Genomic DNA, 24,596 nt, shown 5'->3' on the forward strand with positions numbered 1-24,596 from the left:
TAAACTGTGTATATGTATTAGATAAGCTGATTTTACATAATTATTTGGTAAAATCAGATCCAAAGCACGCACATCCACAGCAAAGCAATATGTTGCTCAAATTGGGTGCTCAACAAGGTAATGAATCAAAAAGGAAATAAAGTCAGCACACCATGACTCCAAAAATGTGAAGAAGAAAAAAAATTGCTTTATAATTGATATCTTTTTAAACACCAGATATATTTATTAATTCTTATTCTATAAGTGAATTATTAGTTTTTATTACTAATAATTTTTATTATTACTTATTGTAATCATTCAGATGGGAGTGTTACTTTACTGAAATAAGTTTAATGTATCTGACTGTTTTTATAGCCCCAAGTACAAAATATTACAATAGCTTTTATAATAAATATTTTAAATTGGAGCATATATCATATATATCTGCAGTTTAAATATATCTGCCCTTATAGGCATAGATCTCTACTGCCATCAAGTGAAGGAAGAATGAACATGGTAACCAAGAGTGAACAAGTATACTAAAATAAGTGAAATCTAAATAAAGGCATAATACTTCTAATCACAGTACAAGTTAAATACTAAAATATGAGGAAGTACCTTTAAATTTATAGAGCCATATATCCTGCATATATATTGACACAAACTAGCTTTGCTTCCCATGTTATGGTTTATTGTAAATATATATCATCGTATTACTATTCATACAAAGTTTGCTGGTCCCATGCAGATCTTTAATATCAAAAGCTAAACAATGTTGGCGTTTTTATTTGAGTTAAGGGTCATGCTTCTATTAACCAAGGTACAGCCACACTACTTTTACATGCAGTGTTATTCAAAGTTGCACTCCAGCTTTTCACAATCATCCATCCATCCCATGCTAATATTTTCATGAATCGGCTTGATAAGGAGATCAGGCTTACCACTTTGTGTGCAATAATGTGGCTCACACTTCAATACGAGAGATAATGGTTTGCGGGGGGGGGGTGAAGTTGGCTGTTTACAATTAGGCAGATGGGCAATGAAGAGTTAAGTTGTCACAGCTTTCTCTCCACATTATTAGATTTGACTCATTGGAGAAGCATGACTGGAGGCACTCAAATCCAATTGGCCCCCGTTAGCCGAGGCTTGTGTTCGTTTCTGCTCGGCATGCGCTCCAATAGCGCTCTCCTCTCCCAGCCAAACACTTCCACATCACCAGCTGTAAAAGCTCCTAAAGTGTCAGCTGCAAACTCCTTCTATGACAGAAATGCACATCTAGTACATTAGTAGTATTGACTGTTAGGTCCGAACCCAGCAACTCAGCCAATTTCAGTGGGCGATACACCTCTTCTCTGTGCAAACGGCCACAAACCAACAATATAGATCCAATACTGAATAAAACAACCGTTTAACATTGATCCTTTAAGAAACACAGCACAAAACAAACAAAGAAAATACTAACAGTAATCATGATGGGAACATAAGCAGTGTGGAATATTAGAATTCAAGTACAGTTTGAGTTATGACTCATACTCAAATATAAAGAAAAGGAATGAGTTGAGTGAGAAACAAGGAGATATTTAAGTCAACTAGATTCAGTTGTCTGAAATACAGTGTACAGAACACACAACACAGGAGGATTATGGGACATTTCTTCTGTTTAAAACCACCAGATGCAACTAACTGTATTTTTGCCCTTTTTTTGAATTATATTTGCTAAAATATTTGGTCAGTAATTCTACATTAAGAATTCAAAATAAAATAAAAATGTCACACAGTAGCTGATGTATTAATATGGTAACAACATTCCCCTCCCTCTAAACTGAGGGAAAGCCATTAGTGTAATTACAGGATCCCTAAAATCACAATCTGCACAGTTCTTGACCAAAATAGTATTAACAAATATTCAGCATATCTGGCTTGTTTTTCGACAAGGCTACCCTGTCTTCTTTTTTGAAAATCTGTAAAGTGTGGCTTTTAAAGGTTATGCGCTTGTTTCCGTTTTGCTATCAGTCTGCTGTGTGAGGCGCACTGCGGGCCAAGTCATTCCACTTTGCTGTACTCCTCCACGTGACCCAGAACTTTCTTCCTCTGGCGCATCATGTGGAAGTAGAGCTGAGGAAATACTGAGGAACACAGACAAAGACGGTCATTAACAGGAACAGTGATGTTCATTCACTGGATAAGAATGAGCTTCAAGAGATTTTGCAACACAAGATCAACTGAGGAATCTGATTATTTACGGATGGAAGATATCAAAACAAAGCATTTCGAGAAAATTTGATGTGTAATCTCTCAATCTAAAAGTTAAAACGTACAGGGGATGTAGGAGATCATGATGAGGATGAGGAAGGTGTGGTAGTCGAAGGAGAAGTTGTACTTGTTAGGCAAGGTAATGGAGTAGAGCCCTGTTTTTTGCACGTATGGAAGCGCGGCGTAGATCGTCAAGAGTTCCCCAGACACTCCCATAGGGTATAGCACGATAAAAAATGTGTACCTGTGAAGATCACAATGTGTAAAACACTTTTCTAAAAATAAAAAACCAGAAGACTGACTGACTGAGAAGCTTCACCTTGCCCATTTGATGAGGTAAGGCAGATGGTTGAGCAGGCTGAAGGTGTAGAAAGAGTAACGGATGATCTCCGTGACCGTCCAGGCCACCACAAAAAGGAGAACACTGTCTTCGCTTTGGACCTAAAACAAGAGCGAACTTTAAGTCACGAGGGGAAGAGACAGATCTTCTCAGCAAGGCGCAAAATTTGATCAAGAACCATGCAGTTATGTCTGCTACCATTTCATCGCAATTCACTGAGGCTACTTGACACACAAAAATGAAACTACTGAGAACATCAGAAACGGAAGCACTTCAAAACGCATTCAGGCCTGTCAAAGGCTCTAACATCGCCTCTACACACTTTCAGGCTTGAAAGGAGGTTATTTTAGAAACAGAAGCGTACACAGGCACACATGGACACTTTGCATATTAGTATAAAATTTTAGTTTTGGGTCAAGCTGTTTTCTCGTAGGAGTAACTTACAGACCCATACACTTCAGCTCAGACGTCTTTCTCTGGGAAAGACAATCAAAACCTGATTCTTAGTTACAAAGAACTTAAAAGGTCAATACAATAAATAACATTGTTTTCTTCACACTAAAATTCTACTAAGTTTGGCTTTCGATGAGCATTGAAATATTTAAACAGCTGTTGAAATCCATTAGATCCACTAGATGGCAGTAGACTAGAGCAAACAAGACGAACATGGAAATATTGCTCATTATGGCACAGGGAACATTAATTATAAAGAATGATTTGAGATATTTATGGCAGTTGATTACTTGACACTGAATTTCCATAACCAGGTTTTTCTTAACCATGGGAATCCTAATTAGGACATCCTAATTAATCATAATATCCCATTAGACCATAGGTCAACTGAACTAGTAACACATCTGTTATTGTTAACTAAATATTTTCATTAATTAAAGCTGAAATAAAATGAAATATAAATATTAAATTTATTTATTTCATAAAAATACTAATAAATACTATAACAGTATATAAATAATTCTAAATGACTCATGCAATTTAGACATAAACTTACTTCTCTAACGCTGTGTGTCACTGCCCAGGTAAGGAACACCCGTGACATCACTTGAAACCCAGTCAGGACCACCGAGGAGGGAACAATTCCTTCACAAAATTTGGAATGTTAAGTAAAGAGATTAATCATTTGTGTTTTTTGCAGGGTGGGTCTAATCAAAGTTATCATACAGAGATGGGTTGAAATGGTTTCTATTCTTTCTTTATTTCAATGCATTATACTACACATTGAGAGAGACACAATAAGACGGAAATGAGCCATTATAATAATATAATATAAGAGAGTAAGGACGGTTATGATATGATAGAGTACTGCAGGACTGGTTGTTTGCACTGGGAAAGGTCACATTAAGCTTTAAGCCCCAGATAATGAGGTGTGGACTGTGAACTCTACGCTCCACGGGTGCAGTGACTCTTTATCACATTATCACTGTCAGACTGGCAGAGAAAGCTGCGGCCTTGCTGGGGATGGCACTGCTGGGTTAAAAAAAGCTTCACTTATATAGACAATCTGATCTATATACTGTGCTGAGCGCATATTTATAGGAGAAATTAATAAGAGACTGTTATTAGCAGCTGGTGCACTTACCCATGGCACAATGCAATATCTGTGAAGAGAGCAAAGAACAAATATTATAAGGTGCACTCAGCCTCTAGGAAATATAATTTTTAGCATAAAGAATAATCTAAAATAACTGCAGGGTTGAAGAATAACATATATTTACGTATTTTGTTAATAATTATAATTACATATATTTACGTATTACGTAATTTGGTTTGGATTTGGACTGAATTTTTTATATAAAAATGTGTGTGTGTGTGTAATCAAAATTATTCAACCCCCATTGCAAATCAGGTTTATTGGAAAAATGTACAGACTTTCAGCTGTTTGCAATGAACAAATCAAACAAAAGTAATTGAAATAGCTTAACACAACAAATGTTTCAAGTGGTTTCCCCAAATTCCAAATCAGGTAACTTGTGGCCACTGTAGATTCTTCAAGGACTTCCTCTGGAACCAAGCCTAGGTGAAATTTGAGGTATGCTTGGGACCTTTGCCCTGTTGGAAGGTCCAATGACGCCCAAGCTTCAGCTTCCTCACTGACGGCATGATGTTTTCTTTTAGGATTTCCAGATACTTTAATGAATCCATCTTGCATTCCACACGCTGCAGGTTTCAAGTGCCAGAGGATGCAAAGCAGCCGCAGAGCATCACCGAGTCACCACCATGCTTAACTGTAGACAGAATGTTCTTTTCAGCATATGCTTCATTCCTAATCCTCCAGACATGCAAATGTTTCATTTCTCCACCAAACAAAATCCCAAAACTTCTGTGGCTTATTTATATGATTTTGAGTAAATTGGAGCAAACTTTTCTTGTGCTTTTGGGTCAGTAGTGGTGTTCATCTTGGAGTTCTGGCATACGTTTAGTACGCACCTTACTGTGCAAGCTGAAACCTCAGTGCCTGTTGTCACTAGAGGATGACACGGGAGTGGATTTTCACTCCTGTCCCGTCCCACTCCCATAGAAAGAAATCTTGTCCCGTCCCACTCCCAGACCAAAGTTTAAAAAATAATCCCATCCCATCCCGCTCCTGGTAAATTGACTCCCACTCCCATCCCGCTCCTGTTTAAACTGACTCCCGCTCCTGTACCGCTCCCATATACGGCAATTTTCGCTTGATGAACGAAGCGATGCTTGGCTGATTTTTTCTCGAATTTGCCTTGCAAGTGTGCCTCTTCAGACCGCTCGTCCCTGAATCACTTGCGTACTTGACTAAGACTAAGCATGTCTTACAAGCAGCGTACATTGTGCTATCACCGTCACATTCTACTCTCATAAACTTAATTAATATTTCAGACTTTCCGACCAGTTCTGTGAACTTAATAGACATGCCATTACTTCTGACTTTGCGCTGTAAATCATTTTTTGCCACATCGACTTCTCCGCGGCTGTTAGCTCCCTCCATCACTGCTCTTTGAAATTCGGCGGTAAGCCGTGACAAAAAGCACTGATGGCTTCTGGGACGGCTGGGTGGTGTAGGTATTTTTTAATTGCGTTACATTGTAGGCGTATTAAAAGGAAACTACAAAATGGTGCATTTTACTTTTTTCTTTTTTTGTCGTCTTTGCTATTGGTTGATTCCCGCTCCCGTCTGCTCCCGTTAACCATTTATCCTGTACCGTCCAAATCCCGTGATTAATAGCAAAGATGACTCCCATCCTGAAGGAATCCCACAGGAATCCCGTGACCCGTGGGATTCCCGAAAAAATGTCAGCCTCTAGTTGTCACTAACTCTTGCTGCAGGTCTTTTGCAGTCACTCAAGGGTTTTTCTGAACATGCCTTCTCAGAAACCTGGTTACAGCCGTTGATAGCTTCCTTTTACCGCCCCGTCCAAGTAGTATAACCACTGTTCCTTTAACTTTGAACTTGCGAACTATACTTCCAAAGGTGTCTTTAGGAACATTTAGTGCCTTTGCTATCTTTTTGTATCCTGTTCCTTGTTTGTGAAGGGCAATGATATCTTCTCTTAACTTTTTGGACCATTCTTTTGACTTAGTCATATTTCTAACATGCTGTCAAACGTGACACTCAACAAACCTAGCCAGTTCAGATATTTCATGTGTTCTCGCTCAACCACACCTGGTGCAACTAATGAAGCCCTTGATTAGTTGCATAATGTGTGCTTGAGACAACACCTGTTTAGGAGATTTTTGAAGTTGTAAGAGATTGTATTCAGGGGGTTGAATAATTTTGAGAATGCAGAAGTTAAAAGTTGGCTTTTCAGTTGAATTTGGGAAAACCACTTGAAACATTTTTTGAAAGTATTTTTTGCTGTTCAAAAGTCAGGGGTCTGTAAGATTTGTTTTTGAAACACATATTATGCTCACCAAGGCATTTATTTAAAACAGCAATATTGTGAGATTACCATTTAAAATAGCTGATTTCTATTTTAATATATTTTAAAATGTAATTTATTTCTGTGATGGCAAATCAACATTTTCAGAAACCATTACTCCAGTCTTCAGTGTCACATGATATAAAAGTCTTTACCGTCACTCTTATATTTAATGCATCAGAAAAGTATTAATACATTTATAGAAAACGACTTACAATAATTCAATATTTTATTTATTATCTATCTATACATTGATACACATTACAAATAAATAAATTGAGCTAAATTCATAATTATGAATGAATGTAAATTAATATAGCTCCCATACAACTCACCTCAAGGAGTGCACCAGTCTGAAAGAATTTTAGGGGCTTCTCTATCGAGTAATAAAGACCATGGTAACTTCCTCTGGCCAGGTATGCTCGAACAAGACCAACTGCAATCACCAGCCATCTAGATAGGAAACGATTCATAGAGTAACTTTGTTGTGCCACTTGCCCTTACTTTGAGAAAGGAGGACATTCCTGCAATGCACACAAACGTGGGAGTGCATGCAAATCTCTTACAACACAGCACTTAACGGCCAATAGTGGCATGTAACAGTCTCATTCAAATACATCAAGCACATCTATAGCTATTCACATGCATTGATGTAGGATGCATTCAATATAGCTTTTTAATACACTCCAGTTTCTCAAAAGATTTTTTTCTCTACACCATATCTGTCACAATAAAAAATGTGCAGCTGAAGTGATGAAGACAGTATCAAAACCATAATACTAGCAGGAGCACCACATCATTATCTGAAAATCACCAAAAATCAGGTTGACTTAAGACTTAAGGCAAAGCTAATAAATAAAACAGCATAACCAACAGGACTGGATTTTAATTGGTTTTCAGATTGAAAATAATAAATGCACACAGTAAAGGAAAAAGTTTATATAGTTAATGTCCATTTGAGATATCACGAAATGGTCTTTCACTGATAAGAATCGACTGAATTGCATCATCAAACTATTCCTGATTGAATTCTGGACTGCAACAGACATGACGAAAATGTAGCAACCCTGTTTGGTTACTGCTGATGCAACCTCATTGGGAATTTAAATTAATTTGAGCGAATCAGTTTTAATGGTTCCTCCTATTCAGTTGAGTGATTTAACGATTCGATTCAAACGAATCGATAAAAAAAAAACAATTACAGTAGAAATGTTCGTCATTTCCAGGCCTGGAAAAGGGAAATAAAATCTTTAAAATCATGGAAACGTCTGTGGTGCTTTTTTTTTTTTTTTTACTAAACATGCTCAGCTGAAAAGTAATTAATCGTTATGAGTGTATGAGTGCAATAACTAAAAATAAAAACTCAATTAATTGGTCAAAACGCCAAGTGATTTAACAAATCCCTCGTTCGGATAAAAGAAAACCCGCTTATTTTGAGATTTGAGATTTTAGTTGAGGCATTATTCAAGTGTTTAAGTAACGTTCCTTGCTTTCGACACTTCACATTTGTAGTAAAATAGATCAATTTATACTCAATAAATGTGATAAACAATTATCATTATGTACATATAGACTATATGATCAATATAAAATGTTTCAAATACTGTTGTTTATGGTTATAACATGTGCCCATCTCAAAATCCAGTAGAGTGATTTATAAACGAATTGGTTCTACTTCTAGCAAATCGATTCGTTCCCGAAACGGACACCATTGTGCAACAGTTTCGGGGTACGAAGGTGGACTCGTATTCGAACGGCTGCAACTGATGACTGAACTGTATTGTTACATGTAAATTAACAAAGTCAGTAAATTCACTCGTACTTCGTACAGCAGACCAACGACAGCTAAGAACAGTGCATTCATGCAACCAGCCATGAAGATTATATGGCGTGAATAAGCGTTGATAGGCTTAACGTTGCAAAAAATTTAATACTTTTTAAACAGAATCATTTTAAAATATTTCAATTTCAAAACAAATCACCTAATTCACCAAATTTCACATAAACTCAAAGGAGAGGAAACCGCGATTCTGTCAAGCACTTCGAGACTGTCTGAAAGCCAACCATTCCTTCTTTCTTACTGTCACACGCTTGAACAGAGAGCACGGAAGCGCATTTGATTTTCACCATACCCTGCTGTCATAACCACGTTGTAAATGACCAGATAAGCGATGGCCAGCGTCCCGGGTCCCTTTTTCCTCTTGTTACTGGAATCACTGTGCGCTGTTTTGCTGGTCCCCATGGCAGGTGCAGACATGACTGAACTATCATTAGAAAAACTGGCTCATCCCGGTGACTAAAGGCGTGTGGCCTTGCTGACATGTAGGCTTTAGAAGGTGCTCATGAATGGAGCGCCGCCTGTCGAGAATAGAGTGTAAATTATATTTTGTTTGTCATATAGATACAGTTTGGATTCACCTTATTGACGGACATTTACAGCAACAACAAAAAGTGTGATGACAATAATAAATAGAATACTAATTGTAATATTTGAGTTAAATTTTGGATTACATAGAGCTCACAAATATCTATTCCAGTCGCTAGATGGCAGTGGCGGCTCGAGTTCAGAACGCACTTGCCTTTAAAAGGACTCAATTGTGATGCCTGCCAGAAATAAATATTTATAAAAACAAAATAAATACATAATTTAATTAGGTAATTTTGTGGTTTTAATATGAAGTGTGAATATAGTTTAAAATCAAGAATGATTTGACAGCTTTGACACGTATGCGATTTCTGACAGGCATTGCCTTTGCTTACTAAGTTTACGGAAGAGCAACTGGTGGAAGTGAACGCAATTTAATGGATGAGAGAAGGAGAAATCGTCGATCTACGTAGATAATACGCTCGAATTTCTTCTTTAATATATAGGAAAAGGTCGAAAAATGCCTTTATTTGGCCAAAATCCGTTCGATCAGGATGTGGGTGAGTTTGACTGTTGTTTTGATCGAAGTGTTGTGGTCTTGACAAGTCAACAGGGCCGATACAGCGCTCTGTTTACTGTCATATCCTCAAGATCTCTGTTTTCTGTTTTGTTTTTTCTTCTATTACTCTGATACATTTATATCTTATATATCAGGATATAATTGTTAAAGATTTTAAACGTAAATAATGTAGTTGACCTCATCCTTAAAATATTCTAAATTCCTGGAACTTGTTAGATGAACATTTCAGTTATTCAGTTTAATTACTAACGTTATCTGTCAAAAAGATTTTTGAGCAGTCTTGTTTCTTATGTATCCCTTGATATGTATATATGATTCTATCGGTTAATAATACAATACAATACAATATAATAAAAGTGTCATTAACAAGACATAATGTAATATAAAAATTGTAAAATAACAGAAAATAGTATATTATCTTACTTATATAGCAGCTAATGTGTTATTATTATATAATTAAATCAAAATGCTGTGCACTTTCAATTTTCTAGATTAAAAACATTTTTCATAATTTTTAAATCAATTTCCAGTAAGCATGACTGGAAGTATAATGGAAGTTAATTTGTCAAAAGGTGTGGGAACTGGAACCCAGTAGCATACACATTGGTTTTATTTTCACAGCTTTGTCCTTTGTAAGCTCAGTGTGTATGAACTTCTGACACTGTATCCTCCTCTATGGAGGAGTTTGACTCACTTGAGTATTGTTCATTTTATTTTAAGGTGCTAGATTTCGTAATGTGATTTTTTTCCTTTAAGAATTAGTCATTCAAATGTGCCCAGTTTTGTTCTTGAAGGAGGGGACAAATAATCTATCCTAGACGTTTATGGCAGAAATGGTTGTGCCTGTTGTGACAAGCTGAATATGTAAAATAACAGGCAAAACAGGCTGCTTTGTCTGTTTAACGGGATACACATAATACTCCTACTTCAGTGGTGTGCGGTGGCGTTTTAAAATCAGGCAAAGTCCTCACATTTTTTTTCATATATATCAAATGTACATTTATGTCCCTGTTACACTTTTCCTGGTTAAATATTTCTGCAGTTATTTTCAGCAGTCATCAAGCTTGTACACAATGGTCACAGACACGAAAATGTACATTTAATTTCCCCAAGCTGATTGCTCACTAAAACCCCCCACAGTCATTATGTTTTTTTAGCCCATTTCAAGTTTGATTTTTGGCATGACATAAAGCTGTAATATCTAAGTGGCTGAGTTGTTTACTTTTTAGTTAGTCTTCCCATTGCCAAGCATAACCAATCATATCAAATCATAGCGCGATGGAGGCATTGAGCCTCCCGCTGTAACTTCACCTACAGCTGTTGCTGTTGGACAGTGTTACTTTATAAAAACAAGTGACTTACACTTTTTAATGTCACATTTTGTAATATTTGCATTGTTTTAATTTTATAGTATCGATTATTTTTTCATCTAGTTTTTTGAGGAGTCACTGCCTCCCTTGCATCCTTGGAGGAAGTACCCTGTCCTACTTTCTAACTACTTGACAAACACTTGTCCTTCCTAATATGTAAAAATAGTAATATTAAAACTTGTATATTACTGTTTTAATTAATTTTTTTTTTTTTACAAAATGTTCTATTTTTGTATTGTGTTTGTGTGTTTTCTGTGTTTATTGCCTTTATGTAAATGATAGGACGTTTAGACATGCAGAGGCAGAGACTTTGACTCCCTTTTAGATTTTTAGCATTGAAATAACTTGGTAATGAGACACCTTTCATTGACTGTCTCATATGGATGGTCATTTGCATTTTCAGAGAAAGCAACTAGTGAAACTAGCACAGCAGAGGACTGGGGCCTCATTATGGACATCTGTGACCGGGTTGGGACGACTCAGAATGGGTGAGCTGAAATATCAGCATACAAACAAGATTTGAATAACTATCCCCTGGTTTCACAGACAAGGTTTAAGCTTAGTCCCAGACTCAAATGCATGTTTGAGCTGTTTTAACTAAAAGCTACTTGCACTGACATATCTTAAAATACGTCACTGTCATTGTTTTGTCTGAAGATTCACACCAGTAATGTTTTTTTCTAAGACATGTTTATAAAAGCTACTTAAATGTCCTAATTGAACTAAGGCCTAATCCTAGCTTATTCTAAGCCCTGTCTGTGAAACTGCACCTATGTATTTTTTTATTTTCTTTTTCTTTATTTTAGTAACAGTTAGTAACATGAATGTTGCTTGAATGCATTATTGTTCTTCTCATATAGCTTTCTCCCTAATATAGATATTATTGTGCCCCTCATTGTTGTTTTAACTCTTTTTCTTTTATAGTGCAAAGGACTGTCTCAGGTCAGTCATGAAGCGAGTGAACCACAAGGTCCCTCACGTCGCTATGCAAGCGTTAACGGTAAGCTCTTCATCTTCAGTTCCCATTGTAGTAAAACAGAGGAGCAGCCACAAGTGTGTCTACAGTCCAGAAAACAGTCATATGGGTTGTCACAGTATTGACGTTCTTGGGAAAATGAATCGGGGAATGGCTTGTGTATAGTCAGAGTGGAAGGTGACAGGCATCTCTGTGGGCTTCCTCTCTGACTTCCCAACATCGCAGCCTTCGAAAATTTCTAACTCTATTTTACAAAAGTGAATTACATGGGTATTACAAAAGAAAGGAATGGGTTGATGTGCTCTTGTTTTTTTTTGTTTTTTTTTAAGTTGTTGAATTTGTCATAATAATTATTATTGCAGTGTGCAGTAATAGTTGTTATCTTTATTATTATTAATCTTTATTAAGGTATTACATTTCATTTACACATAATTAAAGTAGAAACGGTTATAGAAATGTTACAAGTGTGCAATAATAATAATAATTATTAATCTTTATTATGATGTCACATTTAATTTAAACAAATTATAAACAGTTATAGAAATGTTACAAGTGTGCAATAATAACAATGATTAATATTATTAATCGTAATTATGATATCACATTTTATTTACAAATATTTATAGTATAAACAGTTATAGAAATGTTACAGTTGTGCAATAATAACAATAATTATTATTAATCTTTATTGTGATGTCAAATTTCATCTACGCATATTTCAATTAAAAACAGTTTTAAATGTGTGCAATCACTGTTTGTATAGAACATTTCAATGAATCGATCAAACCTGTTCACTGATCTTGGCAAATCTGTATTTTAAGCAAATAATAGCTGTTCAAATATTGCTGTAATTTCCCTGTTTAGTTGCTAGGTGCCTGCGTCTCAAACAGTGGAAAAATCTTTCACCTAGAAATCTGCTCGCGGGAGTTTGCCAGTGAAGTTCGTAGTGTGTTGAACAAGGTAAGGAACTGCAGCTTGCTGTATAAATATTAGTGTAATTCTATTCATTAAGGCAAATCCTGGTTTCAGAGTACAATAAATATTGATAATTGTCTCTATCCTCATGCTCTTCTCCTCAGGTTCACCCAAAGGTTGGTGAGAAACTGAAGGCCCTGATGGTGGAGTGGGCCGAAGAATTCCAGAAAGACCCGCAACTGAGTCTCATCAGTGCCACCATCAAGTCCCTCAAAGAAGAAGGAGTCACCTTTCCCACTGCAAACACACAGGTTGGTTACACTTTATTTCGATGGTCCACTTTTGACATTCTACTAACTGAGTAACTTTGCAACTACATGTCAACTAACTCTCATTAGACTGTTAGTAGACTGTTAGGTTATGTTTAGGTGTTTGGGTTAGTAGAAGAAGTTGACATGTACTTGCAAATAGGGCTTCAGATAGGGTTCCAGATTTTGATACCTAAGGTCCTAACTCGTCAATGTAAGGGCTCAAACATACATATGAAATGCACATACACGCAAACTCTACACACACAAGAGGCGCGGAACTCTCATACTCATATGAGATGCGCGCGTGCACGCACAAACTCTCCACGCGCATACTTATATGAGACGCGAACACACACAAACTCGCGAACATACTCAATGACACGCAAACACACACACACAAACTCTTCGCGCACATATTCATATGAGACGCGAGCACACACACATAATACCTTAAAGATGTGGAAAAGTCGATCAAAAGTGTGGGTACATTTCTCCAGGCTCGATGCCAACAGCGCGCGATGCAGTATTTGGGGTAAAATAATTGCTGCAAAGACCGGTATAACACGACAAATATGATGAAGACCTTGACAGTGCACGGAGTAAACATAAAAGTTGCTCTGTCTTCGACTAGTAAATAAAGAGATACCTTGTTGATCACTCTGACAGTGTTTATATTGCAATAAATAATAACCTACTGAATGTACACTGCCGTTCAAAAATGTGTTGGTTAGTCAGAATTTTTTCCCAGTAAGGAATAGGATGCATTAAAGTTATCAAAGGTGACATTAAAACATGTGTAATGTTACAAAATATTTCGTTTTTAAATAAATGCTGTTCTTTTTTTATTCATCAATGAATCATGAAAAAATGTATCATAGTTTCCAAAATATTAAGCAGCAAACTGTTTTCATATTTCTGAAGGGTCATGTGACACTGAAGAAATGATTTTGAAAATTCAGCTTTGAATTCAATTAATTTCTATAAATTACATTTTGAAATATATTCAAATAAGATTTTAAATTGTAATACTATTTTACAATATTACAAGTTTTACTGTATTTTTTATTTAAAAAAATTCAGCTTTGGTGAGCATGATCTCTTTATAAAACATTTTTTGTTCCTTTGTGCTTTTTTTGTTCCTTTTTGCACTGGCTAGGAGCATGAGTCAAACTGAAAAAATAAAACCAAAGTTTTTCAGAGGTAATGTGTTATGTAATCTTGTTCAAATGGATTTCATAAAATTGGAATCGAAAAAAGTATCGTTAGGAACCGGTATCGAAACTGAGGTATCGAAACTGGCACCGGATCGAAAGATTTTGAACAATACCCAGCCCTACTTACAAAGTTACTTTGGTGCTTTTTAGACCTGTCCACTTGTCTCAGATCGGATAGCTATCTGATTTATTCAATCGATTCCATTTACACCTGGTCACATAAATGTGTTTTTGCAAAACGGATATAAATCCGATCTTCAATTCCCGTGCCATATGCAGATTTAAAGGAGTGCACGTCACCGAAAGCAACAGATATGAGCTGCGTTTTATTGATCATCAGCTAAAATTTCTAAATCAAAGACCGCAATAAGAGAGAGCGGCAACAGCCCTGGTAAGATCATTTAGTTTCTTTAATTTTAATGAAAATGATTGTTTTAAGTGTCTGCGACTTACTTTCACTTTGATTTGCGATAGTTTGCACGTTGGCTTGATGAATAGATGCTCGGCTGCTCATCTGCAGCGATGCGTGTTGCTGTAGCGTCGTCATATCTGGCTATAACATGACATATAGCCTATAATGCTCTCACACCTTAAATTTTTTTTTAGCATTTTTGGGAGGAGTAAAATTTACATGTGGTTTCAACAACCAGATGCATTTACACTTGTCCAGTTTCGTCTGGAATGCGGCCCAGACTTCCTCCTGAAGTGGTTTGAGCGATCGGATTTAAATCCGTCTGGAATGCGTTTCGGAGGGCATTCACACCTGCTCTTTTCCAGAAAACCCATGAAGTGGCCAGGTGTAAACAGCCCCTTATGGTCAATAGAATTTCTGTTGGGGGAACATCAAAATAAGTTGTTAACAAATATTAAGCAGACTGTTTTCTAATACTCTAATGATGACTGGGAGTTGACATTTAGTTGCAAAGTTACATATATTTAGTACGATGTCTAAAATGGACCATCGAAATACAGTGTTACCCCCAAGTATCCCTCCTATCAACTAATAACATGATCTTGTTGGATCTCACTGTGATGTCAGCTGTTCATAAACACAGATGCTGATGAACAGACAGCAGCCGCTGGGATTTGGCCTAGATAAATGACCCTGAAACTTGGCTAAGTTTAAATTAATAGAGACTTTTTACATCCCAGATCAGCATAGTTCATTGGTTATTCAGTTTGTTTTTCTGTACTGGTAAGGTCACAGAAATCTATGACAGATGTGTCTGTGTCTCATTGTTGCCATGACATGGCATGTTTGCAATGTAGGCCATTACAATGTTGTTTTGAAGTTTCTGTGGCTGTTAATATCAGATATTTGCATCTTAAAATGTAAGAAAATATGATTACACTTTATTTTAAGGTGTCCGTGTTATACATTTAAGTAATAGTTTGAGTAATAATAATTAACTGCATGTGCTTTTAATAGTTATTACTACAGTAACTACATGTAACGTGGACACTGTAAAATAAAGTGTTAATGAATTTCTTTTTACATATGTATTTTGTTGTCGTTGGTTTTAAATATTATATTATATTATATTATATAATTACTGTATATCATACCTAAAGTAAAGTACCGATACACTACCCTTCAAAAAGTTGGGATTTTTTTTTGGAAATAAACTAATATTTTAATTCAGCAAGAACACATTAAATTGATCAAAAGTGACAGTAAAGAAATGTATAATGTTACAAAAGATTTCCATTTCAAGTTAATGCTGTTCTTTCAAACTTTTATTAATCAAACAATCTTGAAAAGGGATATTATATTAATGACTACTGAAAATTCCGCTTTGCCACAAAAGAAAAAGATTGAACTAGAAAACAGTTATTCTAAATTGTAATAATATTTCACTAATATACATTTGCCAACCTAAAGAACCTCTTGCAGTGTATGGGCAAAACCTGAAATAGCACGGGTGATTTAATTTTTTCTTGTGAGCTTTTTTTTTTTTTTGGTCAATCTTTGAAAAAGAGTTTTTAAAGACATTAAAAGTATAATAACATAATTCACATAATAACATATATTGCCCATAGTCAAGAACCACCTCTGTATGAGAACTGAATAAATCCTCTCCCATGTCCTCATGGGACAGTAAAGTGTCCACCATATATGCACTTCTGAATCTCGCCCAGAAGTAATAGGTTATCCAAGTTATTTTTGCCTACTCTTCTTTGAGTACTGTTAATTAGGGCATACTTTTTTGGGTCACGTACTGTTTTTCGCCTACTATGTAGTAAGGAAGTATGCGATTTCAGAAGCAGCCATGTGACTAAACATGACCACTGTTTCTCACATTACATATTTGTTAACAGTTTAGCTATTTGTATAAATCAGCCAAGTGCGTCTGGAATGCTAAAGCATGTGTGTAAACTAGAGACGAGAACCAAGAGGCTAGAATGGAATTTCCTGCCTCATATTTCCCTTACTGACCTCATGGCACCATGAGATGTCAATTCTTCTTTGTTCTTTTTCTCCTCCATTTATTGTGTTTGACTACAGGATTAGTGCATGTGAACATTTCTGTATCTGTTAATAAGTGCCAGCTATGTAAAATAGGTCACAAGAATTTACTGTTGTCACTCAAAGGTCATATACATGTTATCTCAAAAACCTACTTATGTACATGAGTTGTGGCGGAGTCATTGGTTAACCTTATCTGATCAGTGTCAGTGTCACTTCCATTCTATTTTTCTTTGGTATTTACTTTAGTACATCTTTAGATAGCGTTATAGTTCTGTGTTCATTCATATACTGTACACAGTTGTTGTGCAATATAAACAATATAATTAAATGTATATTTTTATACACTATTATTCTAAGGTTTGGGTTTATCAAGTTTTAAAAATTAAATATTTTATTCAGCAATGATGCATTAAATTGATCAAATGTGACAGTAAAGACATTTATAATGTTATGAAAGATTTTTATTTCAAATAAATGCTGTTCTTTTTAACATTCTATTCATCAAAGAATCCTGAAAAAATGTATGTCAAATTATTTATTAAGCAGTTTTCAACTGATAATAAGAAATGTTTCTTGAGCAGCAAATCAGCATACTAAAATGATTTCTGAAGGTTGGTGTGACACTGAAGACTGGAGTAATTATGCTGAAAATTCTGCTTTGCATCAGGAATAAATTTACATTTTAAAATATATTAAAATAGAAATCTATTTAAATTATAATATATCACAGTCTTGGTGTTTTCACTGTATTTAATAAATAATAATAAATGCAACATTGGTGAGCATAAGAGACTTCTTTCAGAAATTTTAAAATAATCGTACCGACCCCAAACCTTTGAATGGAAGTTTAGTATATGCATATAATATACACTTTGTTTTAGAAGTAACTTTTTTTGCAAATCATTGCTGATCTGTTATCATGTGATCTGTAATTGCAGAGCTCTAGCACAAAGCCTATTAGCACTCCTGCCACCAGCAAAGCACCTAATGATGACGACCTGGCAAAAGGTGAGAAATGTTGTTCATAACTTTATAGTTTTTTGATATTAGGGTTTATTTAGTCTGATCTGACATATGATTTTGGCGCCCTGCCAAAGCATCTCAAATTATTTGGCATTGTAACTGTGGATTCAAACCATAGTCTTCTTTACCCAGATAATGAGTGTTTGTATTTTGCTCCGTGTAGCCATTGAGCTGTCCTTACAGGAACAGAAACAGCAGGCAGAGACACGACCCCTCACCATGATCGCTGATCCACCCTACAACACAAATGGAGGGAAAGAGTCACGTAAAGTGCGCGCACTCTATGATTTTGAAGCGGCTGAGGACAATGAACTCACTTTTAAGACTGGAGAGCTTGTGCTCATTCTAGATGACAGGTAAACTGTTTGTTCAAGGGCATTATTTTAATCAGTGTTGAATAAATATTGTATTATATTATAAAATTAAATAAAAAAATTAAGAATAAAAAAAAAATTTAATTGTTTATGCTGTCTTTAAATTTCCCATATCCCATATTTTGTTGGTTGTCCATTATTATATTATAATGTTGCTATTTTCCAACAGTGACCCAAACTGGTGGAAAGGAGAGAATCATCGAGGAGTAGGCCTATTCCCTTCTAACTTTGTCACCACCAACCTGAATGCTGAACCAGACCCTGGTAATACACTTTATAACCTGGATGATTTGTCTTTCTACTAAAATTGCACACACAGATCTCCTGAATTCTCTTTCCTGTAGTGATGTATGTAGAGAAGACAGTAGTCCCCGAAGAGCCAATCGTTGAAGTCAAAGCTGAACCTGAGCCTGTGTATATAGATGAGGTGAGTGCTGGATGATCTTTGGGTGTCTCGGCCACACCTCACCACCAATCTAGAAAAGTGTTACTGATATGAAAAACAGGCTCTAGATGAAGTTCTTTTGGTCTCTTATATTGATTTTTGTTTTCTACAGGAGAAGATGGACAAAACTCTCTACCTTCTCCAGAACACAGACCCTGCAGATGCCTCACCTGACATCCCAGAGCTAATCACATTAGAAGGTACCAGGATGTCTTCTCTAATCGATTGCATTTTAGGTGTAGGGGAGGGTGGTGGTACAAACAAAATATGACCAACTCTTTTCACAGACTGTGATGACTGGTTTCCATAGTTATTAAAGTCAGCATGTAACTAAAGTTGAGATAGTCTTTTCTTCCCTATTGCGATATGTATCCTAGTGAAACAGCTTCTTGAACAAGAAATAATGTAGGACAGGACTTGATTTTTTTGTCCATCGGGAATTGATTGGATTAATGTGGTTTGCTTTGCTGTGATCTCATGTAATCGACAGGACAATGTCAGCAGACTACTTTGACAATTCTGATTCCTTTTTATGATGAATTTCTAAATTGTGCTACAATGAGGGAACAACGCAATTAGGTGTTGATTTGTATCAAACATTCTCGATAAGAAAGTCAGGGGATTGTGATCTGTGTAAACTAATACTGAGGTACAATTACCTCAGACATGTGTTTTGTCACTGTTTTCTTATGTTTCTTGACAGTTCCACTTGGTAAATGATGGATCAACCTGATTCCAGTGTGTTAATGTTTTGTTCTCTTTACCTTCTAGATGCTTGTGAAAAGATGAACCCAATGATTGATGAGAAACTAGAAGAGATTGACAGGTTTGTTGAAATCAAAACTTACCACAAAACAAACTTTTTTCCCAGTCTTGGCATTTGAGAAAGAACATCTCTCTCAATCCCGCAGGAAGCACTCAGAGTTATCCGAGCTGAATGTGAAGGTGCTGGAGGCTCTGGAGCTGTATAACCAGCTAATGAATGAGGCTCCACTTTACAATGCATACTCCAAAATGCAGAGTCTCCAAGGCACTTACCCAGGAGCCCCTACATCTCTCACTATGCAGGTTGGTCTAGCCATCTAAATGGAAAATTATTCAGTCCATGATATTTTCTTACATAAAAATTCTGATTTTTTTCTTCCAAAGCATTATTCTGATTTCTTTATTTATTTCTTGTCTCTCTCAGGGTTATCAACCGTCTGGAGCCTACATGTCTTCTGGTGTTCCACAGGGCTATAGTCTTACGGACCAAGCTGGCCCTCTCTGCTCTCTTCCTCCTTCAGTCAATTCAGCGGCCCCCAGCCAGCCAGCACAACCTCCTTACATCAGGTAATATAAACTAAAGGTGTCCTGCTAGCCTCCCTCTAAATCTCAAACAACTTTTGCCTGCTCTATTTGTATTTGAATGTTTCTCAAAATGCAGCTTTCAAATCCTGTCCACACCAACAGTAAATCAGGACATATCTATTAATGCTCGACCAATATATCACCGGGGCTGATATATATTGGTCGATATTTGGCATTTTTCTTAATGATCGCATCAGTTAAGTTTTTCTGTTTGGCTGATAACTGTCAGTAGCAGAACTTTTGTTTGGACAGCCAAACAAATGCATTTGAGTGCAAATGCACAGGAGCTTTCATTCTCAGTCTTCGCTAGTTACTGTCTTTGTTTAACAGTCCTGTTTAATTATAGAAAGGCAAATGCTATAATACTTTTTTCATATACTATTGGCATTCAGCTAGTACACATTTTATATCATTTAAACAAGCCTTTTCTAATAAACATTTAAGTCCACATACTTCTAGTGAATCCAGCTTTTAGATCTTCTGAAGCGCTCCAGTATTAATGGAAGTGTAGCCTGCGTAAAAACCCAAACGCATGTATTCCGTGCGTGATGGTTCATCTGTGCAAAGGATTCTTTTGTCATATATTTCTTTTTTAATTTGATTTTTTCTTTGATTTTCAATAACACAAACACACACCCCCACACACACACATACTGTGTGTGTATATATATATATATATATATATATATATATATATATATATATATATATATATATACAGTGCTTAGCATAAGTGAAAACACGCATGCTAAAGTTGACTAAAAAGAGGAATAAAAAATCATCTTTTGGAAATTGATCTTAATGCCTTAATTAAAAAATTTAGGAAAAATCCAACCTTTAAGGACACCAATTTTCTTTGTGAATGAATAATGTATCGTAAATAAATGTTCTTCCTTAAAATACAGGGTGCATAAGTCAGGACACCCCTATGTTAAATTCCCATAGAGTCAGCCAGACTTTTATTTTTAAAGGCCAGTTATTTCATGGATCCAGGATAATATGCATCCTGATAAAGTTCCTTTGGCCTTTGGAATTAAAATATCCCCACATCATCACATACCCTTCACCATTCCTAGAGATTGGCATGGGGTACTTTCCATAAGATCATCTCTCAATGCAAATCAAACCAGCTATTAGGCTAACTGAAATAAAACCATGCCAATCTCTAGATATGGTGAAGGGTGTGTGATGATGTGGGGATATTTTAAATCCAAGGCCAAGGGAACTTTATCAGGATGCATATTATCCTGGATCCATGAAATAACAGAACTTTAAAAATAAAAGTCTGCCTGCCTCTATGGGAATTTAACGTAGGGATGTCCTGACTTTTGCAACCTGTATTTTAAGGAAGAACATTTATTTATTTACGATACATTATTCATTCACAAAGGAAATTGGTTTCCTTAAAGGTTGGGTTTTTAAATTAAGGCAGTAAGATCAATTTCCAAAAGATTATTTTTTATATTCCAATTTTTATTCAACTTTAGCATTGGTGTGTTCACTTTGCTATATATATATATATATATATATATATATATATATATCTAAGGTAGAATAGTACATGAAATAAAACATTTGACTTCATTAAGAAAGTGCCCAAGAGAAAACCAAGTGCGGCAGAAAGTATCAGATCTGTACAAATGATTTATTAATTATATATTATTTTAGTAAATATTACATACAATAAATAAACATTCCTTTGCAGCAATTATGTGTTTTTTACTGTGTTTAAATTAAATAGCGATATATCATATATATATATATATATATATATATATATACACATCGACATCAACAATCAAAAATCCATATCGTTTGACCACTAATCTATATGTCTTTTCAGTTACTGAGAAATGCTTTAAAACACTCACATAACCATGCCAGGCCAACATGCAATATTGCCCCCCGGACATTTTATGTCCAAACACCGCAGCAGAATGGTCTAATACTTTTTCTTTCTTTTTTTAAACAGATACTTTAAATATATTATTCCGATAGCGGCGTTGGGAAAACTGCCTTAATTAACTGCAAATTGTTTATGTCTTGCAGCGGCCACATGAATGCACAATACATGAACCAAGCTCCTGGAGCCCCTTACCCGCCACAGATGGGCGTGGCTATGGACATGTCTGCCTATCAGAACGCTAATCCTGGTCTGCCTCCAACCTCCTATCCGATGTCAGCTCCAGCCCAGCAGCAACAAGCGGCCTTCTACCAGCAACCCCTTCTGTAAGACTGTACGACAGGGCAATTAATATCCAATGCAAATTCCAAATGGTGAAATGAGGTCGAGAGCATTTTCCTCTCTCGTCTCTTTTGATGTCAAGGGGTATGCAAAGGTTCGCTGACATTTGTCTTCACAGGACAGAGATGTAATCCACTCGAAAGGAAGCAAGCATTTCTTTTTCTCTCCCACTCATTAACCCATGAAGGGTTGGATTTAGGGCAGGTGTTCAGAATTGATGGAACGAGTCACACTAACTATAAACATAATTTTCATCATCTTGTGATAATCACCAGCATATTCAGCTTTTTTTCTGATTGAGAATTTAAGACTAAATGGTAAAATGCATATACATGATATTATTCTTCATTTGAAGAGACTATTCTTTAAGACTTATGATTAATTGTTGCCATTTTCCATTTATTTCTGGGTTAACCAACTTAACTTTAACTTCTTGCCTTTCTAAAGCAATTGTGGGGTTTTTATCGATGACATCGCGCATTATAGAGAGGATAATTGTATGAAGAATATTATACATGGATCACCAAATCTGGAATGATTTTATGTGCCAATACTCAGAGCACTCTTATAAACTCCTACAATCAAAATGGCAGTTTTAGTTTCAACACGCTGTTAGTGATTCCAGAATTATGGGACAGATGTAGTTGGTGCAGCCAAATGCTAGAGACTTTCATGTAATATTCATAAATTCCTTTACAACCTGTGCTTTAGTACTGACAGTGGTCACAAATGCAATCCCTTTATGGTCAATCCATGTCTCACTGTATAATGATATTTATAATATGCAAGAACCGCTTGTGTTTGCATTGTGGGTGTTTGCTGTTGTTTGACTTAATTTAAGCATGTAAAAGTGCAAACAGTATAATTTTCATCTGGTCTATGAATTCCTCTGCTGGAAATGATTGATTAATTGTGTTTTTTTGCTACTTAAATAAGTGTAGAAATGTGCTTTGCTGATGTGCTCAGCCATTTCTCTTCAACTGAAGTGAGAAAATGTATAATTCCCTTACCATATAGACAGCTTTCTTTCGTGTTAAAATGGGATTTATGTAGTAAAATATAGATGAAATTTGTCCAAAAAAAAATTCATAATCTGCTCGGAAAAAGATATTGTATATTAGATGTTAAATAAATGGCTTTGTCTGTATTGCACCTTAACTTTATAAACATTTATTTACCACCAGATGCCTTGTTCTTTCACGAGACCGAATAAACATAAAAACCAATTCAAAAGACTTTATTTCAGAAGCTGCTGTATATTTGTAAACCTGTATGTTTTAAGAGATTTAGAGGGAAATCTGTATTGTACTCATGGATTCAATGTTTTGTAACATCAAGATTTCTTTGTATCCTGCCTGCTCATTTTTTCAGACTTCTTTTTGTAACACAGTGAACTGTTAAAGTCTTCAGAAAATAAAAACTACCTGTTTCAAAGGTTGCTTTTCTGTGATGGATACTTTCCCAGCCTTCTCCCAATTGAGATGCTGAATGTTAATATCTATGAAACATAATTTGTGCATCAAATCTGGTTATTTTCTAAGAAAATCTTCTTGCTAAGTTATGCACAGCTGATATCCTACTAATCATCAACCTCATGGGTGAATCCTTCCTCAAAGGGTCTGTTATAAAGGCAACAACTGCTATGATACAGATCCCCTGCAATTTAGCATTTCCTTATCAACTTTTTATTGATGCAGCACACAAGAGTTAAAAAATATGTCCTTTGGTAATTTTCTCGGTTTTCATCTTATATGCTGATGAATCTATACATAAGAGGCCGCTTTACAGAGTGTGTTGCAACAGGCCACTGAGACCGTTATATTGTCATATTTAAAATGGGTCACACATTACATTAGCGTTCATTTTATAGTTTAGTCATTTATGTATTTAGAAACAGAACAGCATGTAGGTCTTCTACTTGGAGTTAGGCTACTAAAGGTGTGAATCTGGTTGTATTGACTTCCAATCTTTTACAACTTTGATTAACAAACAATAGATAACAGCCAACAATACTAGACGAAAGTTATAAAAAATTATATCACCTAAAAAATACACCACCTTTACTTGTCATATTGAATAGCAGCTGTTTTTTTCTCTTATAGTAATTTTGTAATACAACAATTTGAGAATTTAAATGACATTCACCTTAAAAAAAAGAAAAAAAGCTGCTGCCTTAAATTAAGTACAATCAACTTGGATGTTTATGTCATTTCAACTTAAATTACATTAAACTGACTGTTTTTAAAAAAACGCATTGAATCTTGTATAACTTGTATAAAAAAGTTGAAAATTGCTTAACTTATTTTGATGAGCTAAAGCAATGTAAAAACATGATGTCATAACTTATCATTTTTAGTGTTGTTGGTAAGTGAGATTGTAATTTTTTTGTAATTCATTTAATTATTTTGCTGAATAAACTTTTTTTACTAAATGGTTTGACAGCTACCTAACACTTTGTATAAAATTACATACAAATAT

At 35.6% G+C, this 24,596-nt stretch overlaps 2 protein-coding genes across 2 annotated transcripts; one reads left to right on the top strand and one right to left on the bottom strand.

Moving 5' to 3' along the window:
- Nucleotides 1–648: 648 nt before the first annotated feature.
- On the bottom strand, nt 649–9,019 carry hacd2 (3-hydroxyacyl-CoA dehydratase 2). Its single transcript, XM_077216887.1, has 7 exons — nt 8,613–9,019; nt 6,816–6,933; nt 4,170–4,188; nt 3,582–3,670; nt 2,552–2,673; nt 2,298–2,476; nt 649–2,105 (listed from the first exon to the last, which is right to left on the bottom strand). Exons 1-7 carry the CDS (start codon nt 8,735–8,737, stop codon nt 2,023–2,025), a joined length of 735 nt encoding a protein of 244 aa, XP_077073002.1. The 5' UTR covers nt 8,738–9,019; the 3' UTR covers nt 649–2,022.
- A 16-nt stretch (nt 9,020–9,035) lies between these two features.
- Nucleotides 9,036–23,552, top strand: stam2 (signal transducing adaptor molecule (SH3 domain and ITAM motif) 2). Its single transcript, XM_077216882.1, has 14 exons — nt 9,036–9,405; nt 11,199–11,283; nt 11,720–11,795; nt 12,636–12,731; nt 12,851–12,997; nt 17,620–17,689; nt 17,868–18,060; nt 18,248–18,342; nt 18,423–18,505; nt 18,636–18,723; nt 19,295–19,349; nt 19,435–19,591; nt 19,713–19,855; nt 21,923–23,552. The coding sequence occupies exons 1-14, from the start codon at nt 9,366–9,368 to the stop codon at nt 22,104–22,106; spliced, it is 1,512 nt and encodes a 503-aa protein (XP_077072997.1). The 5' UTR covers nt 9,036–9,365; the 3' UTR covers nt 22,107–23,552.
- The last annotated feature ends 1,044 nt before the right edge of the window (nt 23,553–24,596 follow it).

Source organism: Siphateles boraxobius, unplaced genomic scaffold, assembly GCF_051911475.1.
Source record: "Siphateles boraxobius isolate OS27281-9 unplaced genomic scaffold, OSU_SipBor_1 7, whole genome shotgun sequence".
Lineage (NCBI taxonomy): Eukaryota > Metazoa > Chordata > Actinopteri > Cypriniformes > Leuciscidae > Siphateles > Siphateles boraxobius.

Coding starts and splice junctions, on each gene's coding strand:
- hacd2 (XM_077216887.1), bottom strand. CDS start 8,737: ATGTCTGCACCTGCCATGGGGACCAGCAAAACAGCGCACAGTGATTCC. Junction 2,674..3,581: donor TGACACACAGCGTTAGAGAA/GTAAGTTTATGT, acceptor CTCTTGTTTTAG/GTCCAAAGCGAAGACAGTGT. Junction 2,477..2,551: donor TACCTCATCAAATGGGCAAG/GTGAAGCTTCTC, acceptor TGATCTTCACAG/GTACACATTTTTTATCGTGC.
- stam2 (XM_077216882.1), top strand. CDS start 9,366: ATGCCTTTATTTGGCCAAAATCCGTTCGATCAGGATGTGG. Junction 11,284..11,719: donor GTTGGGACGACTCAGAATGG/GTGAGCTGAAAT, acceptor TTTCTTTTATAG/TGCAAAGGACTGTCTCAGGT. Junction 18,061..18,247: donor GTGCTCATTCTAGATGACAG/GTAAACTGTTTG, acceptor ATTTTCCAACAG/TGACCCAAACTGGTGGAAAG.